The sequence below is a fragment of the Orycteropus afer genome, unplaced genomic scaffold (genome assembly GCF_000298275.1).
Source record: "Orycteropus afer afer isolate SDZICR_OR568_19922 unplaced genomic scaffold, OryAfe1.0 scaffold00071, whole genome shotgun sequence".
Taxonomy (NCBI): domain Eukaryota; kingdom Metazoa; phylum Chordata; class Mammalia; order Tubulidentata; family Orycteropodidae; genus Orycteropus; species Orycteropus afer.
Window position 1 is genome coordinate 7,287,608 of NW_006921658.1, and position 18,529 is coordinate 7,306,136.

The window sequence follows — 18,529 nt, forward strand, 5'->3', positions numbered from 1 at the left end:
AGATCCCAGTCGCTACTTGCCGAAGTAGGAGGTGGAACAATGTTTTGTATAGTATGTTATGCCAATTGAGCTTGATGTCCCCTGCGACTATGGTCCCAAGCCCACAGGTTCAACTACTCGGTCGCTCTGGGTAGCTGGCTGTGACCAAGCAGTAACCACAACCTTGCCCCTTGTCAGCTCTACTATACACCTGGGAATTCTGATCATGGTGAATAAGTTTTAACAGTTTCCAGATTAAGACAGACTAGGAAGAAGGACCTGGTCAGGCCCACTTCTGAAGGAATTGGCCACTGAAAACCTAATGAATAGCAGGGAAATATTGCCTGATGGTGTTGGAAGATGAGTCCCTCAGGTTGGGAGACACTTAAAATAAGATTGGGGAAGAGTTGCCTCCACAGAGTAGAGTCTCCTTAATGATATGGATAAAGTAAAGATTTCAGAACCTTCAATTGCTCATGTGGCACGACTCAAAATGAGAAGAAACAGCTGCAAAGGTCCATTAAATCAGAACGTGGAATGTATGAATCTAGGAAGACTGGAAGTTGTATAAAATGAAAGGGAATGCATAAAGATCACTAGTCTAGGCATTATTGAGCTGAAATGGACTGGTATTGGCCATTTTGAACCAGACAATGATATGGTCTACTATGCCAGGAATGACAAATTGCAAAGAAATGGCATTGCACTCATTGTCAAAGAGAACACATCAAGATCTATCCAGAAGTACAGTGTTGTCAATGATAGGATAATATCCATATGCCTACAAGAAAGGCCAATTAATACTAATACTACTCAAATTTATGCACCAATCATTAAAGCCAAAGATGAAGAAATTGAAGATTTTACCAACTTCTGCAGTCTAAAATTGACTAAACATGTTATCGAGATGCATTGATAATTACTGGTGACTGGAACATGAAAGTTGCAAACAAAGAAGCACATTGTTGTAGGTGCTGTCAAGTTGTCTCTGACTCACAGAGATCTTATACACAACAGAATGGTCCTGTGCCATCCTAATGATCCTTGCTATACCTGAGCCCATCATTGCAACAACTGTGTCAATCTATCTTCTTGAAGGCTTTCCCCTTTTTCATTGACCATCCACTTTACCAAGCATGACATCCTTCTCCAGGTAATGATTCTTTCTGACAACATGACCAAAGTAGGTCAGACGAAGTATGGCCATTCTCACTTCCAAGGAGCATTCTAGCTGCACTGCATCTAAGACAGATTTGTTAGTTCTTTTAGCAGTCCATGGTACTCTCAGCATTCTTCGCCAACACTATAACTCAAAAGCATCAACTCTTCTTTGACTTCCTTATTCATTGTCCAGCTCACATGCAAAAGAGGTGATTGAAAATACCATGGCTTCAAGGAGACATCTTTGCTCTTCAGCACTTGAAAGAGGTCTTTTGCAGCAGATTTGCTCAATGCAATACATTCTCTGATGTCTTGACTGCTGCTTCCATTGGTGTTGATTGTAGAACCAAGTAATATGAAGTCTTTGACAACTTCAGTCTTTTCTCCATATATTGTGATGCTGTTTATTGGTTCAGTTGTGAGGAAAAGCATAGGTATTTGGAAAATATGGTCTTGGTGATAGAAAGAACACACATGAGATCACATGACAATCTTGCAGGGCCAATGACTTATTCATTTCAAATACATTTTTTTCAACATCATGAACCTTGATGGACCTTGCCAGATGGAATCCATAGGAATCAAATTGACTACATTTGTAGGAAGAGATGATGGAAAAGCTGAATATCATCAGAACAAGGCCAGGGACTGAATGTGGAAGTTTAATTTGAAGCTGAAGAAAATTAAAGTAAAACAAGTCCACCAGAGCCAAAAGATGACCTTAAATATAGCACACCTGAGATTAGGGAACATCTGACGGAGAGAGTTGATGCACTGAACACCAGTAAATGCAGACAAGACAAGTTGTGGGATGACATCTTCATCCATGAAGAAAGCAAAAGATCATTAAAAAGACAGGAAAGGAAGAAAAGACCAAAATGGATGTCAGAGGAGACTCTGAAACTTGCTCTTGAACAGAGAGCGGTTAAAGCAAATGGAAGAAATAATGAAGTAAAAGAACTAAACAGAAGATTTGAAAGGGTGGCTTGAGAAGACAGAGTAAAGTAGTATAATGAAGTGTGCAAAGTTCTGGAGTTAGAAAATCAAAGGCAAAGGACACACTCGACATTTGTCAAGCTGAAAGAATTGAAGAAAAAATTCAAGCCTCAATTTGCAATATTGAAGGTTTCTATGGACAAAATATTGAATAACACGAGTGCATCAAAAGAAGACAGAAGGAATACATGGAGTCACTGTATAAAAAGAATTGGAAAATGTTCAGCCATTTCAGGAAGGAGCATATGATCAAGCACCAGAAGTACTGAAGAAAGAGGGCCTAGCTGCGATGAAAGCACTGACAAAAAACAAGGCTCCAGGAGTTGACAAAATATCAATTGAGATGCTTTAACAAATGGATGCAGCGTTGGAGGTGCTCAGTCATTTATGCCATGAAATTTGGAAGAAAACTACCTGGGCAGGCAATTGGAAGAAATTCGTATTTGTGCCCGTTCCAAAAAAGGTAATCCACTAGCATGCAGAAATTATCAAACAATATTATTAATATCACACCCAAGTAAAATTTTGCTAAACATAATTTGAAAACTGTTGCAGCAGTTCATCAATAGGGAGTTGTCAGAAATTCAAGCTGGATTCAGGTGAGGGCATGGAACAAAGAATATCACAATGAGGGATGTCAGACGGATCTTGGCTAAAAGCAAAGGTACCGGAAAAATTTATACCTGTGTTTCATTGACTATGCAAAGATATTCAACTATGTAGATCATATCAAATTATGGACAACAATGTCAAGAATAGGAATTGCAGAACACTTAATTGTGCAAATGAGGAACTTGTACATAGTTCCTTAGGCAGTTGTTTGAACAGGCAGAACAAGGGATACTTTCTGGTTTAAAATCAGGCAAGATGTGTGTCAGAGTTGTACTCTTTGATCACACTTACTCAATCTGTATGCTGAGCAAATCATTCGAGAAGCTGGATCATATGAAGAAGAACAGGGTGTCAGGATTGAAGGATGACTCATTAATGACATGTGATGTGCAGATGACACAACATTGCTTGCTGAAAGCGAAGGAAACTTGAAGTACTTAGTGATGAAGATCAGAGACTACAGTCTTCAGTATGGATTACTCCTCAATATTAAGAAAACAAAAATCCTCACAATTGAATCAATAATTAACATCATGATATATTGAGAAAAGATTGAAGTTGTCAAGGATTTCATTTTAAGTGAAATTTCAGTTTGCAATCACCACCCATGGAAGCAGCAATCGAGAAATCAAATGATGTATTGCATTGGAAAAATCTGCTGCAAAAGACCTCTTTAAAATGTTAAAAAGCAAGGATTTCCCTTCAAAGGCTAAGGTGCACCTGACCTAAGCCACAGTATTTTCAATGGCCTCATATGTATGCAAAAGCTAGATAATGAATAAAAAAGACAAGAAGAATTGATATCCTTGAATTATGATGTTGATGAAGAATATTGAATATACCATGAATTGCCAGAAGAATGAAAAAATCTGCCTTGAAAAAACAGCCAGAATGCTTACTTCTAGCAAGGATGATGAACCTTCATCTTATGACTTTGTACATGTTATCAGAAGGGTTCCATCCCTGGAGAAAAGCATTATGATTAGTAAAGTGGAGGGTCTGCAAAAAAAGAGGAAGACCCTCAAATAAATGGAGTGAAACAGTGGCTGCAACAATGTGCTTAAATATAGCCAGGATTGCAAAGATGGCACAGAAACAGGTAGTGTTTTGTTTTGTTGTACATAGTTTGTCAATGAGTTGGAAGTGACTGGATTGCTCCTAACAACAACAGATATTTAAGCAGTCCTCTATTATTTCCAAGGAGCTCTGGTGGTACAGTGGATAAAGCATTTGTCTGCTAAGCAGAAGGTTAGCAGTTCAAACATGACGATGAAGCAATCTACTTCGGTAAAGATTTACACCTTTGGAAACTATATGCTGGGGGTGGCTATGAGTTGAAATCGACTCAGTGGCAGTAAGTTTGGTTTTTGGTTTAGTTTCTGTTATTTCCAGTGTTTTGTTAAAACAGGATAGAAAGAACATAAATCTGCAATGTTTTTGTGAATGTATCCATAGGATAAATTCCCAGCAGTAGAACTGCTAGGAATTATCATGTTATTCCCTTGCTTAAAACCGTTTTGTTTTCCCAACCCATTGCAGTGAGAATAAAATCCAATTCCCTTACCTTGGTTTGGAGTCCCTGGGTGGTGTGCAGTTTAACTCACTTCGCTGCTAATCTATAGGGTGAAGGATTGAATCTACCCAGAAGCACCTAGGAAAACAACATAGAGATCTACTTCCAGAAAATCCACCATTGAAAACCCTAAAAACCAAATACCAAACTCATTGCTGTCGAGTCAGATCCGACTCATAGAGACCCCTCCGTGGGTTTCTGAGGCAGTATCACTATGGAAGTATATTGCCCAATCTTCCTTCCAAGGAGTGGCTGGTGGGTTTGAACCACTAGCCTTCTGGTTAGCAGTAAAATTCTTAGGCCACTGAAAACCCTAAGCAGAACAGCTTACTCTGATGTTACTCTGAGTTTGAGTGGACAGGGCTGATTTATACTGGTTTAACAGGCTGTTAAGACTTTGTCTCTGCTTTCAACATTATTTCTTATCAATTATCTCTTAGGATGGTGGAGCCACCATAGTCTTTTGTCTTCAAACCTTAAAGTTCATTCTTTATCTCAGAGCCTTTGTAATTGCTGTTCCTTATTGGAACACTCTGCCCCCAGGTGGCTGGCTCTTTGTCATTGGATGGACAGTTGAAAGTCACCTACTAAATGAAAGCTGACAGGTTTAAATGAACACTCTTACCCCTTCGCATCATGCTGCTTTATTTCAATCCTGGCACATCACTCCACATAAAATTATTTTGCCTGTTTTCTGTGTTTATCTCTAAATGGGAGTTCCATGAGAGCAGACTTTGTCTACTGGAACCTACTGGGTTCCAAGTGCTCAAAAGAGTGCCTGGCATGGAGTATACACACATTGAATATCTAAGTGGATGGTTAAAGGATATGTGGATTTAAAATTATCAGTGTGCTACCAAATTGCTTTCCAGTTTTCACTGCCCCCAGTCATGCCTATTCTGAATACCCTCATCAGCACTTAGTTCTATCAAGTGTTTATGATTTTTTGTTGTTGTCCAATGTAAAGCGTAGTGCCTAAGGCACTTGACAGCTAACCAGAAGGCTGGAGGTTCAAACCCACCAGCCACTACTTGGAAGGACAATGGGGCAATCTACTTCTGTAGTGATACTGCCTGGGAAACCCAAGGAGGGGTCACTATGAATTGGGTCCGACTCGACGGCATTTAACAACAACAGCAACGATGTAAAGGTCAAGAAACAGGGATTTAGCTCCCATCTGGAATAACTTTTTCTAGAAACTTTTAATAACAAATCAGATATTTGTTTTTAACACAACATCAAATCTATCTGCAGAAAATAAATAGGAAATGATAGATGTTATTTTAAAAGATACATAGTAACTAAATGAGTATTTCTCATACTAGTTTGAAACTGGTGGGATGACTAGTAAGAATACTGAATTTAAAAACGGAAGGCCTTTAAGACAAAAGTAGGACTCATTCTTGCAACATGCAATAAAACTTTTGTTCAATTTTTCATTCTTGATTTCTTTCTCATTTCCCTCCCTTCTTTCATTTATTTAATCATTCATTCACTTTACAAATATTTATTGATTGCTACAGGCCCAGGCACCATATCTCTCTTGGGGCCACACCCACCAATGCTGCCAAGTGCCTTACCTTCAAAATGACTCTGACTTGTACTGCAATCATCTTTAAAATGAATAAACCAAAAACCAAATCCACTGCCATCGACTGAGTCAATTCCAGGGTGGATAAATCTTTATGGACCCGTCTTCCTTTCCAAAGAGTAGCTGAGGGATTTGAATGTTAACCTTCTGGCACCATGCCACCACATCTAGAATGAATGACCAAACCAAAATCCAAACTCACTGTCATAATTCGGATTTACAGCAACCCCCCTTGGTTTTCTGAAGTGGTAAATCTTTAAGGAAGTAAATTGCCCCATCTTCCTTCTACAGCCTGGCTGGTGGGTTGAAAGGCCTAAATAGAGAGATGAGTAAAGTTAATACATGTTATCAATTTTTAAATTAAATTGCTGATCAACTAGCCTAATCCTTTGATCGTATAATGTTGTACTGGAAGGTTTCATTTTGTTGCTGTTTGTTCTTTAACTCTTCTTTCTTTATTGTATCTTCCTACTTTATAAAGGTGCTTCTCAGTTCCCATTCTTTAGTAGCCACGACGCACTAGGGCTTTCACTGAAAATAGCCTGTCTTTGGGCTATCAGGGAGTTAGGGAAATGCAAGCAAGACAATTTTTAACGACCACCCAATTTTTAAATCATACGTTATTATTTTTATAAGCTTACAAATAAATTCATAGATTCAATTATTAGATGTCTCCGTGTCTCGCTGTACATATTTCTTAACTTTCGGGGGGTAATGGATGGAGGAACAAACAGAATAGAAAATACTTCTTCACTTCGGGAAAAGAAAGAAGCTGAGGTTATAAATGTAGACAACCTTGCTATAAGGCTGGGGGCTCAATAGGGGTCGACATTACATTTAACCCTCTCAAACATTGTTTTGTTCCACCTCCACGAACAATAAAAAAAGCAAAATTACTCATGTATACAAAGACAGTTTTTGCATTGGACCAGTTGGCCCAGTTCTATTATCTGCTAACTTCCCTCCCCCCTTGATCTCAGTTCATTAACTCTCCCCCTTCTCGAACAAAAACCTTCTTAACTTCTCTCCCTGCCTTTTCTTCCTCTGCTGGCTACTAGCAGCCCTAGCCTTTCCACCATCCTCATCCTCAGCATCCCCAGCCCACTCGTGATTAGGAGCTCAGCTGGCCTCTCGTCCCCGGGCTAGTGTGAGGCGGAAGAGGCCCGGAGGGGGCGGTGGGGGTGAGGGAGGTGGGAACTGCGTTCCCACCAAATGTACTCTTGGCAAATTTGCCCAGAGTTTTCTTGCGAGAGTGCTGACAAGTTTTTACTATTTCCTAATCGCCTAGTGGCCAAGCTCGCCGTCCGCTTGCCTCTGGGATGTGTCAAGTACCCTGGAACTTCATTCAAAGACAGGGAGAGCCTGTCCACGAGGTTGGGATTGGGGGAAGGGAGGTGTAGATGACCTCGAGGCCACTTCTTCCCGTCCTGAGCTCCTAAGCCTGTTCCCCTAGTCGCCTTCGCCAAAACAAAACTGCTCTTAGGGAGGGAGAGGTCTTACTCTCGCCAGCTCCTCCTCACAAAGGGTTACTTTTTCCGGTCGCAAGAGGGGGAGGAGATTTCCCCGCGGACGAGTAAAAGGGGTGATGGACAAACGTGCGGGCACTAAGACCGCAAGGCATTCATTTCCTCCTACGGTAGTTGCCGACGCCGGGAGGAGGAGAACCCCAGGCCGAGGTGAAGCGAGAGGAGCCAAAGGCAATGCTCAACCCTGGATGTAGCTGAGAAAGGCTGGGAGAGAGAGCCACCGCCTGAGACCCTGCGGCGAGGGGAAGACGCAGGGGGGTGGGTGGGGGAAGCAGACAGGCGAGCCCTCGAAATCAAGCGCTTTACAGATTATTTTATTTTGTGTAGAGAACACGTAGAGACTCCGAAGATCAGCCCCAATGAACATGTCAGTGTTGACTTTACAAGAATATGAATTCGAAAAGCAGTTCAACGAGAATGAAGCCATTCAATGGATGCAAGAAAATTGGTAGGTGATGCTTTCGCGTGGTACTGTTCCCCAGGAGCCCTGCGCGTCTTTCTGGTGTTCTTTAATGTCGGTATTCCCTCTCGGGGCGTGAATGGAGCGATGTTTCTCGAGCATTGCGAACCGATAACCTAAGTTCCCGGGTCCCTGGAGTGCAGGAGACCCTGGCGCTCCAGGAAGCATGCGGGTCAGTGGGTGCCCTGTGTGAACCATACATGTATTTTTAATATAGATTATATAACATAGAACATATATGTGTGCATTGAGTAGATGTCTGCGCGACAGGGAAGGCGGGAGAGATTCCACGGTCCAGATTTCCTGTTTTCATTTAGATTTGGATTTTCTTGCTTGGCCTCCCAACAGCCGAATGTAAAAGGCAGCGGAGGGAGAATCCGATCTCCTGCTCCCTTAACCCTCTCTCGCCCGCCGCCCTCGGCTCTGGTCCTCGCCGTCTCCCCATCCCTCTTGTCCTTCCTTTCTCCTTGCAGCTAGTCTACTTCACTGCCCTCCTCTCCGCCACTCCCCAACTCAATTCCTCCATTCGTGGACCTCTTTCCGGTTTTATAAAGAGACCAGGGTGGGGTGTGTGTGAGAGCAACGAAAACAGTAAAAAAAAAAAAAAAAAAAAAAATGAATGAAACCGAGCGAGTGGAGGAGCCACGCCATTATTAAGTTTCTGTTTCACGGTAACGCCTATGGACACACTTCTAATTCAGTGGAAAGCTGCTGTCTGGAGTTCAAGCACAGATTTAAAAAAATAAAAATAAAAACCAAACCCTAGATCTGCAGTCCTCTTCCCTAGAAAAAGTTCTCAGAGGGGAAAGCATCTTTCTTTTTTACTGTGTTCCCTCCGCAGATCCTCTTGAAAATCCTTATGTGGGAGGCGATCCAGTGTCACCTTGCAATATTTAACAGGGAAGTGTGCTCATCTAGCTTCTTCCTTGTAGACCGAGCTGTGGCACAGACAGTCCCCCTCCCTTTATCTATTCCCTCACCCCCACCCCCCGCGACGGCTGGTTTGGTAAAAAGACAAACCCAACGCGTACAGGGGCCGAGTCCAGGAGGTGGCGGAACTCGCTGAAAGGGTCGGGGCGATGGGGGCCCCAGTGAGCCGGGGGATTACACCCGCCGCTGGCGCGAGTGCGCGCGCCCCGGTGCCCTCAGGATCTGCCTTCCCTCCCCCTTCTCATCAATGAGAAATCGGAGACGCCAGCGCGTCGCTAGCAGGGGCCAGTCGGTACGTTTGGAGGAGGTGCCGCGGGCCAGAACCGGGAGGTTCAACTTCCTTTCCTCCCGCCCCTCACAGCCGGGGTTACCGTCTGAGTCTCGGCCACCGCTTCCCCCTTCCCGGCTGGAGCGTGCCCACTCTTTGCATCTGCCTGTTCAGCCCCGGGCCTGCTGGCTTTTTGCGGCTGCAGCCGGGCGAAGCCTGCCCCTTGCGCCGCTCACGCCGCCTAGGGCCGGGCCTGCTTAGGGGCGGGAGCGGCGAGCACCACGCGTTCACACTGGCTGCGGCTGGGCCACTGAAACGGAGGGCGCGGTGGGGCTATGGGGGCTGAGGGCCTTGTCTGGCCAGAGCCGGAGACTAAGAGTTGGACGCAAGCAGTTCGGGAGGACCAGAAAGTGCAGCAGGAACCACGGGTGCGAGGCTGAGTCCCCTCCCGGGAACAGGGCCGCAGCCCTGGCGGTCGCTCCCAATAGCTCCAACAGACCGGATGATGGTTGTGTACCGCGAGGCTTGATCCCGAAGATTAAACATTGAGCACGGCAGGCGCCCCGGGGCAGCCTCTGCGGGTCTTACTCCAAAAGCCCTTCTCCCTGCTGAGTAGAGGGTGGAGTTGAAGGCGGCGAGGGGGCGGTGGCCCGAGCCAGCGGGTGCCGCGGGACTCTTCAGTCAGTCCTGTGCCCGGGCCCTCTCTGCCGCGTTTGTTACATCTTCCCGTCACACACACTTGCTTCCTTCCCCATTCCTTCCTTCTCGCATAACCCTGCGTGCTTTGTGTTTTCACCTTGCCATGCCCTGGTTGAACCTGCCTTTTTGGAGTCGGCTTCCCTTCGCTGGACAGGCGGAACCCCATTCACTGGTTCTAGCCCCCTTCCCTTGCGTCTCCTGGTCGATACTGCCTAGTCCTTACTTGTTGCGTTTTCTCAGAAGCCACTTTCTCTGACATTCCTGTGCTTTCCAGGTATCATTTCCCGCCTTACCAGCGTTCATTCAACAGGTACTGAGCCAGACAGGGCCTAGCTCTCATAGGATTGAAAAACTTGTCAGTTTAAAATGTGTCAGTTGTCTTCTTGAACACACTACTGTTTTCCTCCCACTTTTATCTATACCGTTCTTGCAATACTTTTTCCTAATATGCATGACTACTTACATGTCTGTGTCTCTTATTGGAGCATCAGCTCTTTAGGGAGCAAGGGTTTTGTCTCATTCTAATTTTGCTTCCTCACATACCTTGAAAAGTACCTTGTACATGACGGGTGATTGGGGAAATGCTTGTCTAGTAAATTGAATGGTGACTGGTTCCGCTCAGATATAGCATGGATTGTGAGGATGGTGCAGGACAGGGCAGTGTTTAGTTATGTTGTATATAGGGGGTCCTTGTGAGTCTCCACAGCACCTAACAACAACTTGTTAATACCTGAAGCTTTGCATATTTGGTCTCCCCTGCGTTTTGAATACTGTTTGATAGTCACATACTAGGGTCTTCCTCTTTCTTGCTTTTCTTCCCTTTGTTGACTTTTTTCTTCCTGGCTTGCATACTGCAGTCAAAGAATCCTACTGCCTGCTACCCCTTCTTTGCAGCTCTTCCTGAACCTAATTGTTCTACTTTCTTGTACTCCAATATCCTAGGGCCCCAATTTTATAACCTCCCCCAAGCAAACAAAAACAACATAATAACCACAAAGCCTGAGCCAGATATATATATGTATGAAAATGAACCTTCTCTTTTAATTATCTTTGTTAAAAGAAGGAAGCCCCAAACTAAGGCTTAGACTTTAGAATTTAACTCTTGGGAAGGAAAGTTTAGGAAACCACAAGGTTTTATCTTTTCCCTAGACACATTAACTTAAAAAAAAAAAGTTTGAAATAGTTTCTAGAAGAAGAAAAACGTTGTGAAGCTTCTAGTCTGCCATTTAGAATTTATTTGCAGTTGTCTTTAAAAATCTTAGAGCCTCAAACAAAACTTGTTACTTTTGAAAATTTTAACTTATCTTTTAAAAGTGATCTATACAGGCTTTTGAAGAACTGTGAAGAAGGCCAGGAGTGATGTTTTGCCATTATACCTCAGTGTTAACTATCCACATTCAAGAGGACTTAAAATAAGGGTACTTTATTAAACATACCATACAATCCATATTTATTCTCTTAAGAAGTACTAATGGAATGTAGCCTCCTTTTTGGAATGGGGTTGGAATGAAGCAAGTTTATCAAATTCATTGCTCTTTTAATGAATGATTAAATTCATACTGGCTTAAACAGTGCAGTAAATACAGGCCTTCTTACTTTCTTAGTAAATTATTTCATATATAATAGCATAGCAGTTGAAATGCAAAGATATACATTTCCTTGGAGAATAATAGCCTTATTTTGAAACTGCAGGTCAAGTTAAAAATATCCTGGGTAATATTATCAGGTAAATGACAGTTTATTTCCTGAGGTACAGGAAGATGCCAGCTTTTAGCTCCATAGTGCATTTTCGACTTTCAATTTTACCCTGAAAAGCCCTTGTGATTTTTCAACATTGAGAATAGAGACATTTTGTTCTTTTATGACATGCCTGGCCTTTACCTGTTATTCTCACTAACTGTTGACTTAATTTATAAAAGCTGCTAGCAAGGGAGCAAAATTGCTTAGTGGTAAGGCAATAAAATTCATTTGAGAAAGGAAGCTGAGCTCTGCCTTCTCTGTCAGCAGCCTGTCAGGTTTGTGTTAATAGCAGTGGATGCTAGTTGCTACAGTTGTAATTGTCTGGCCAATGATGATTATCTTCTGATGTCTGCTGACATGGTGTTCACCAATAGGAAAGCAGGAGGCCTGTGCTGACTGCTGTAACATTATGTATGTGAGCTGACGTCATCAAAGGGCTTGCCTAGAACCTCTTGAAACACTCCTCCCTCTCCTCTGGCATCTTCCACACATCCAGATTTTCAATGCTTTGTGTCTTTTTTTTTTTTCTTCTTCTTTCTGTGGAGCTCTTGGTGGTGTAGTGGTTAAGGCATTTGGCTACTAACCCAAAGGTTAGTGGTTCAAACCCACTGGTGAGAAAGATGAGCCCGTATGCTACTGTGGAGATTCACAGCCTTAGAAACTGAATGGGGCAGTTCTACTCTGTTGTACATGGTCATTATGAGTCGGTATTGAGTTGAAGGCAGTGGGTTTGTGGTGACGGATACAGGGATTTTATTGTTCTTATAATTTGTCTTCTATGTTATATAGTCTGTAAGATAGTGTAAGAATTTTTATAATTAAATACTGTCTAGTTGAGGAAAACTTTATTCACAAGTTTATTTTTTATTAAAGAATCATTTAAGAAGAAATATCTCTATATTGTCTTTTTGTGTGTGTGAGGCTTAGAAAGTAACATGAGGTTTAGAAAATATTAATTTTAGTATTAGAGAACATAAAAAGTAAGCTCATGTTTGTATTTTACTAAAAATATAGCATAATGTTCATTAAACTTTTTTAAATGCAGGCTGGGTATTAGGATATTATTTTTCCTTTAGTATTGCTTTGCATTGATCCCTGAAATCCTTGTGATCTGCTGCATGCATTTGAAATAAAGATGGCTGCAAAATAGTGCAATCTAGTCATCGAACAGAAGAGGCCACAGAGTGTCATTTAATTGGTGACGTTACAGCATATACAAATTTGGTCAACTGCCTAGGAAAATACTGTCTACATTTACTCATTATGTTGCATGTCACTAATTTAGGAGACTTTCAGCTCATATTAACTGTAGGATCAAAAAGCACTAAGTGTGAAAAACATGTATCATACAACAAACTTTACAAAGCACTTGAATATGCTCTAGGTTAAGAATGAAAGGAATGAGAAAATGTATAGAGAAGAAAAACGTGATCTATGTTATAACTCTAGAACATGATGAAATATGTGGGAACTTTGATTCAAATTTCCATGTATTTTTAAAAAATGATGAATATTCATGCAGTCCTTGGTTATTTAAGATTCCCAAGGAAGAAAACAAGCTTAATGCAAATTATGTTATACATTTATATATTTAAATTAGTTTTAAGTCGTATCTAGTGGTAAGTTTTTGCATTCTGCTTTTTGTTATATTTGAAGTTAAATTTTGAGCTTTAGAGAATGAAGCTTGTTGCGTTTGATATTAGATGGTGATTAGTCTGAAGGTGTCAGGGTCACGCTGAATTTCATTCCAAAGTCAGCCCACTCCAGATCCAAGAGTTGCTTTGTGTACTTCCTTCAAAGGAGAATCCTTCAACTTTAGGTAGTTTAGGGGGATGGAAACTTAGAAATGCTTAAAAGCAGAAAAACCAAACCCATTGTCATCGAGTTGATTCCGACGTATAGCCACCTTATAGGACAGAACAGAACTCCACCATAGGTTTTCCAAGGCTAAGGCACTTAACTGCTAACCAGAAGGCTGGCAGTTCAAACCGACCAGCCACTCCTCGGAAGGAAGGTTGGGCAATCTACTTCCGTAGTGATACCACCTCGGAGACCCAAAGAGGGGTCGCTATGAGTCAGATCTGACTCTATGGCACATAACAACAACAGCAACAACAATCTTTACAGAAGCAGACTGCCTCATCTTTCTCCTGTGGAGCAACTGGTGGGCTCTAACTGCAATCTTTCAATTGCTCATCTCCCATGCAGCTGAGCATTTAACCCCTGCACCACCAGAGCTCCATCTAATCCATCTTTAGACAACAAAGTAAAATGAAGAAATGTTACATTATTGAAGCAGTTCAAAAATTCAGCTTTGCATCAGTGATCTGTCTAGATGTTTCAGCTCAGAGTATTTTCTGAAATGGAGTATCCAAAAAATTGTCTTGATGCACTTAATTTTCATATGTGGACACAAATGAGTGGAGCTATTCTTTATTATTAGAAACCAGACATCAGTACAGAAAGTTTATCTCAGTTCTATACCTGTACTCTACCTATATTGGTGTCTAGGAGTCCTGGAAGGAGGCCCAGTGGCAAGATAATTAATTAAATGCTTGGCTGCTAGCAGAAAGGATGGTGGTTTGAACCCACCCAGTGGCTCTAAGGCAGAAAGACTTGGCAGTGTGCTTCTGTAAAGATCCCAGCCTGGAAAACCCTAAGTATCACTTCTATTCTGCATATACAGTTGCTACAACAAGAAGGAGTCCCTGGGTTCAGAGACAGAAATGATTTAGCCCTTCACTACTAACTGAAAGATCCCACTCAGATTGCTTTGGAAGAAGGGCCTGGTGATCTGTTTCTGAAAGGTCACAGCTTTGAAAACTCTGTGGTGTGAAATTTTACTCGACACACAGGGAGTCACCGGGAGTCGGAATCCGCTCCAAGGCAACAGATTGGTTTGTTTCTTACCAGTTCCCAACTTCAAATCGGCCTGCTGCCATTTGCTTCCCACTTATTTTTGTTAGAAGAGCACAGGCACTTACCCAGAGAAGTTACCTGTGCTACAGATCTTAATTTTGTCGATAACTCTAGAAATCTGAATGGAAATACAACGTGGCTTTATTGACATTTCAAGTCTCATAACGTCATTCCTTTGTTTGTGTTGTTTGTTTTTTGTATACATATTTATGGGCAGATACAAAGGTATAATGTCCAAAATAAGAATTTGTAATTTAAATTTGTTAATGCAAGAACCATCCTAAAGCACTAAAGCTAACTGAATCCATTGCCATCAAGTTGATTCCAATTCATAGTGATTCTATTTAAACGCAAAAACTAACTGCCATAGAGTCAGATCCCACTCATAGCTTCCCCACCTTGGGTTTCCAAGGCTGTATCACTAAGGAAGTAAATTGCCCAGCCTTCCTTCCGAGGAGTGGCTGGTGGGTTTGAACTGCCAGCCTTGTGGTTAGCAATCAAGTGCCTTAGGCACTAGGCCACCAGAGCTCCCTTAGTGACCCTGTAGGACAGTAGAACTGCCCCATAGGGTTTCTAAGGCTGTAATCTTTTTTTTTTTCATATATGCCCTTTATTATGTTGAGGAATGTCCCTTCTATTCCTATTTTGCGGAGAGTTTTTATCAGGAATGGGTGTTGGATTTTATCAAATGCCTTTTCTGCATCAATTGATGTGATCTTGTGGTTATTTGCCTTTGTTTTATTTAAGTGATATATGATGTTGATTGTTTTTCTAATGTTGAACCACCCTCACATACCTGGTATGAACCCTACTTGGTCATAATGTATTATTTTTTTGATATATTGTTGGAGTTTGTTGGCTAGTATTTTGTTGAAGATTTTTGCATCTATATTTATGAGGGATATTGGTCTGTAGTTTTCCTTTTTAGTGGTGTCTTTGCCTGGTGTTGATTTCAAGGTTATGCTTGCTTCATAAAATGAATTTGGGAGGATTCCATCCTTTTCTATGTTCTGGAATAGTAGGACTGGTGTCAGTTTTTCTCTGAACGTTTGGTAGAATTCTCTGACAAAACTATCTGGCCCAGGACTTACTTTTTGTTGGTAATTTTTTTTATGACCTGTTCAATTTCTTCTTTTATTATGGGTCCGTTCAATTTTTCCATCTCAGTCTATCTTAGATCAGGTAAGTAGTATGTTTCTAGAAATCTGTCCATTTCTTCTAGATTTCAAATTTGTTAGAGTATAGTTCTTCATAGTATCCTTATATGCTTTTTATTTAAGTTGGTTCTGTTGTGATGTCACCCAATTTGTTTCTTATTCATGTTATTTGTATTCTGTCCCTTTTTTCCTTTGTTAAATTTGCCAGTGGTTTGTCTATTTTATTAATCTTTTCAGAAAACCAACTTCTAGTCTTGTTGATTTTTTTCTGTTGTCTATTTTCCATTTCATTTATTTCTGCTCGAAGCTTTATGATTTCTTTTCTTCTGGGACTGTAGGCTTTTTTTTGTTGTTCTTTTTCCAGTTGTTGCAGATGCTGGTTTAAGGTGTTGATTTTGGCTTTTTCTTCTTTTTTCATGTGTGCATTTCTTCCTATAAAATTGGCCTCTGATCACTGCTGATGCTTGTCCCAAGATTTTGGTATGTTATGTTTTCATTCTCATTTGCTTCAAGGAATTTTTAAATTTTATTTATTATTTCTTTTATTACCCAATTCTTTGTAAGGAGGGTGTTATTCAGTTTCCATGTGTTTGCTCTTTTTCTGTTGATCTTCCTATTTTTGGTTTCTAATTTGTAGCATTGTGATCTGAGAAGATGCTTTGCAGTATTTCAATGTTTTTAAATTTATTAAGGCTTGCTGTATGGCCTAACATATGGTCTATCCTGGAGAATATTCCATGTACACTGGAAAAGAATGCATATTGTGCTGTTGTTGGGTGAAGTGCTCTGTAGATGTCTATAAGGTCAAGTTGGTGGATTGTATTGTTTACTTCTGCATTTTTGTTGAGTTTCTTTCCAGTTTTATCTTTCATTGAAAGTGGTGTATTAAAGTCTCCTACTATGACTGCGGAGTCATCTATTTGTCTTTTCAATTCTGTCAAAGTCTGCTTTATGTATTTTGGGGCTCTTTCATTGGGTGCTTAGATAGTTATTATGGTTATGTCCTCTTGTTCAGTTGATCTTTTAATGATTATATAATGCCCTTCCTTGTCTCTTGGGATCTCTGGTGGCATAGTGCCTAAGGCATTTGATGCTAAGCAGAAGGCTGGCAGTTCAAACTCACTAGACATTCCTCAGAAGGAAGATTGGGCAATCTACCTCTGTAGAGATTGTTGTTGTTGTTATGTGCCATCGAGTTGGACCTGACTCATAGCGACCCCTCCTTGGGTTACCAAGGCAGTATCACTACAGAAGTAGATTGCCCAACCTTCCTTCTGAGGAGTGGCTGATGGGTTGAATAGCCAACCTTCTGGTTAGCAGTCAAGTGCCTTAGGCACTATGCTACCAGAGCTCCTTCCATAGAGATACTGCCTCGGAAACCCAAAGAGGGGTACCTAAGATTCAAATCGACTCGACAGCAGTGAGTTTTCCTGGTCTCTTATGGTGGTTTTTATCTTAAAGTCAATTTGATCAGAAATTAATATTGCCAATCCAGCTCTATTTTGATTGCCATTTGCTTGATATATCTTTTTCCAACCTTTGATTTTTAGTCTGTTTTTGTCTTTGTCTCTAAGATGTGTCTCTTGTAGACAGTATGATTGATGGGTTATGTTTTCTTATCCATTCTTTAATTTTCTATCTCGTGAGTGATGCATTTAATCTGGTTACATTCAGTGTAATTATTGACAAGTATGAGTTTGTTGCTGTCATTTTGTTATGTGTTTTTTCATGATGTTGCTGATTTCTTTCTTCCATATAATTTTCTGTGCTGAGCTCGTTTTGTTTATGAATCGTGTTATAATTTCCTTCATTGCTGTTGTTCTAGTATTTGCTAAGTATTTGCGCTTGTCCTCTTTTTTATTTTGATGAGAAGATTTATCATTTTTCTTTGAGGTTACCCTGTGATTTGTTATTTTCTCCCTGAGTTTAGAACAGTCCATTCTATCTTCCAACTCTCTTGACTTCCTCAACATTTAGAAGTTCTGTAACTACACTATTTTTTCCCTCTTTTTGTTTTGTGGTTGTCCTTATTTGCCAATCAATGCCTCTGGTTCCCTGCTTGTAATCTTGTGAGCTTATTTTACTTGGGATGCTTCCATAACTGGATTGTTTTTGGGTTATGTCATCATGTGTGTTAATGGTAGGATGTTTTTTGCTCTTATTGGTTCTCTGTCCAAAGGACTCCCTTTAACATCTCTTGTAAAGTTGGTTTGGTTTTAACAAATTCCCTTAATTTCTGCTTATCTGGAAATCTCCTAATTTCACCATCGTATTTTAGGGACAATTTTACTGGTTATATAATTCTTGGTTGGAAATTTTTCTGTTTCAGGGTTTTATATATACCATCCCATTTTCTTCCCGCCTGCGTGGTTTCTGCTGAGAAATCAGAGCTTAGTCTTATTGGTCACCCTTTGTAGGTAACTTTTCATTTTTTCTGTGCTGCTTTCAGGATTCTTTCTTTGCCTTTGGTTTTGGTGAGTTTTATTATGATATGTCTTGGTGATTTTCTTTGGGGTCTATCCTGTGTGGGGGGTTCATTGGACTTCCTGAATGGATATATTCTCATCTTTCATCATAGCAGGGAAATTCTCTTCCAACAAATCTTCCACTATTTTCTCTGTGGTATTATTTGTCTCTTCCTGTTCTGGCATTCCGATTACATATAGTTTATTCCCTTTGAAGGTACCCCACATGAATCTTAGGGTTTCTTCATTTTGTTTTGATCTTTTTTCTGATTGATAATTTTCTAAAGAAGAATTCAGGTATTTGTCTTCAATCCCACTAATTCTGTCTTTTTTTTATTGTGATTTGGGTGAAGATTTACAGAGAAAATTCACTTTCCATACAGCAGTTCACATATACTTTGTCTCATGTCATTGACCACAGTTTACCACAATGCAACAGCTCCCCTCTCACTT

The 18,529-nt window shown here is 40.9% G+C and overlaps 1 protein-coding gene across 1 annotated transcript in view; it reads left to right on the plus strand.

Moving 5' to 3' along the window:
* Positions 1 to 7,797: 7,797 nt before the first annotated feature.
* ELOVL6 (ELOVL fatty acid elongase 6) overlaps positions 7,798 to 18,529 on the plus strand; it is a 233,388-nt gene continuing 222,656 nt past the window's right edge. The window contains exon 1 of the mRNA XM_007940750.1: positions 7,798 to 7,886. Within this exon, the coding sequence (XP_007938941.1) occupies positions 7,798 to 7,886 (89 nt within the window). The remainder of the gene's footprint in view (positions 7,887 to 18,529) is intronic.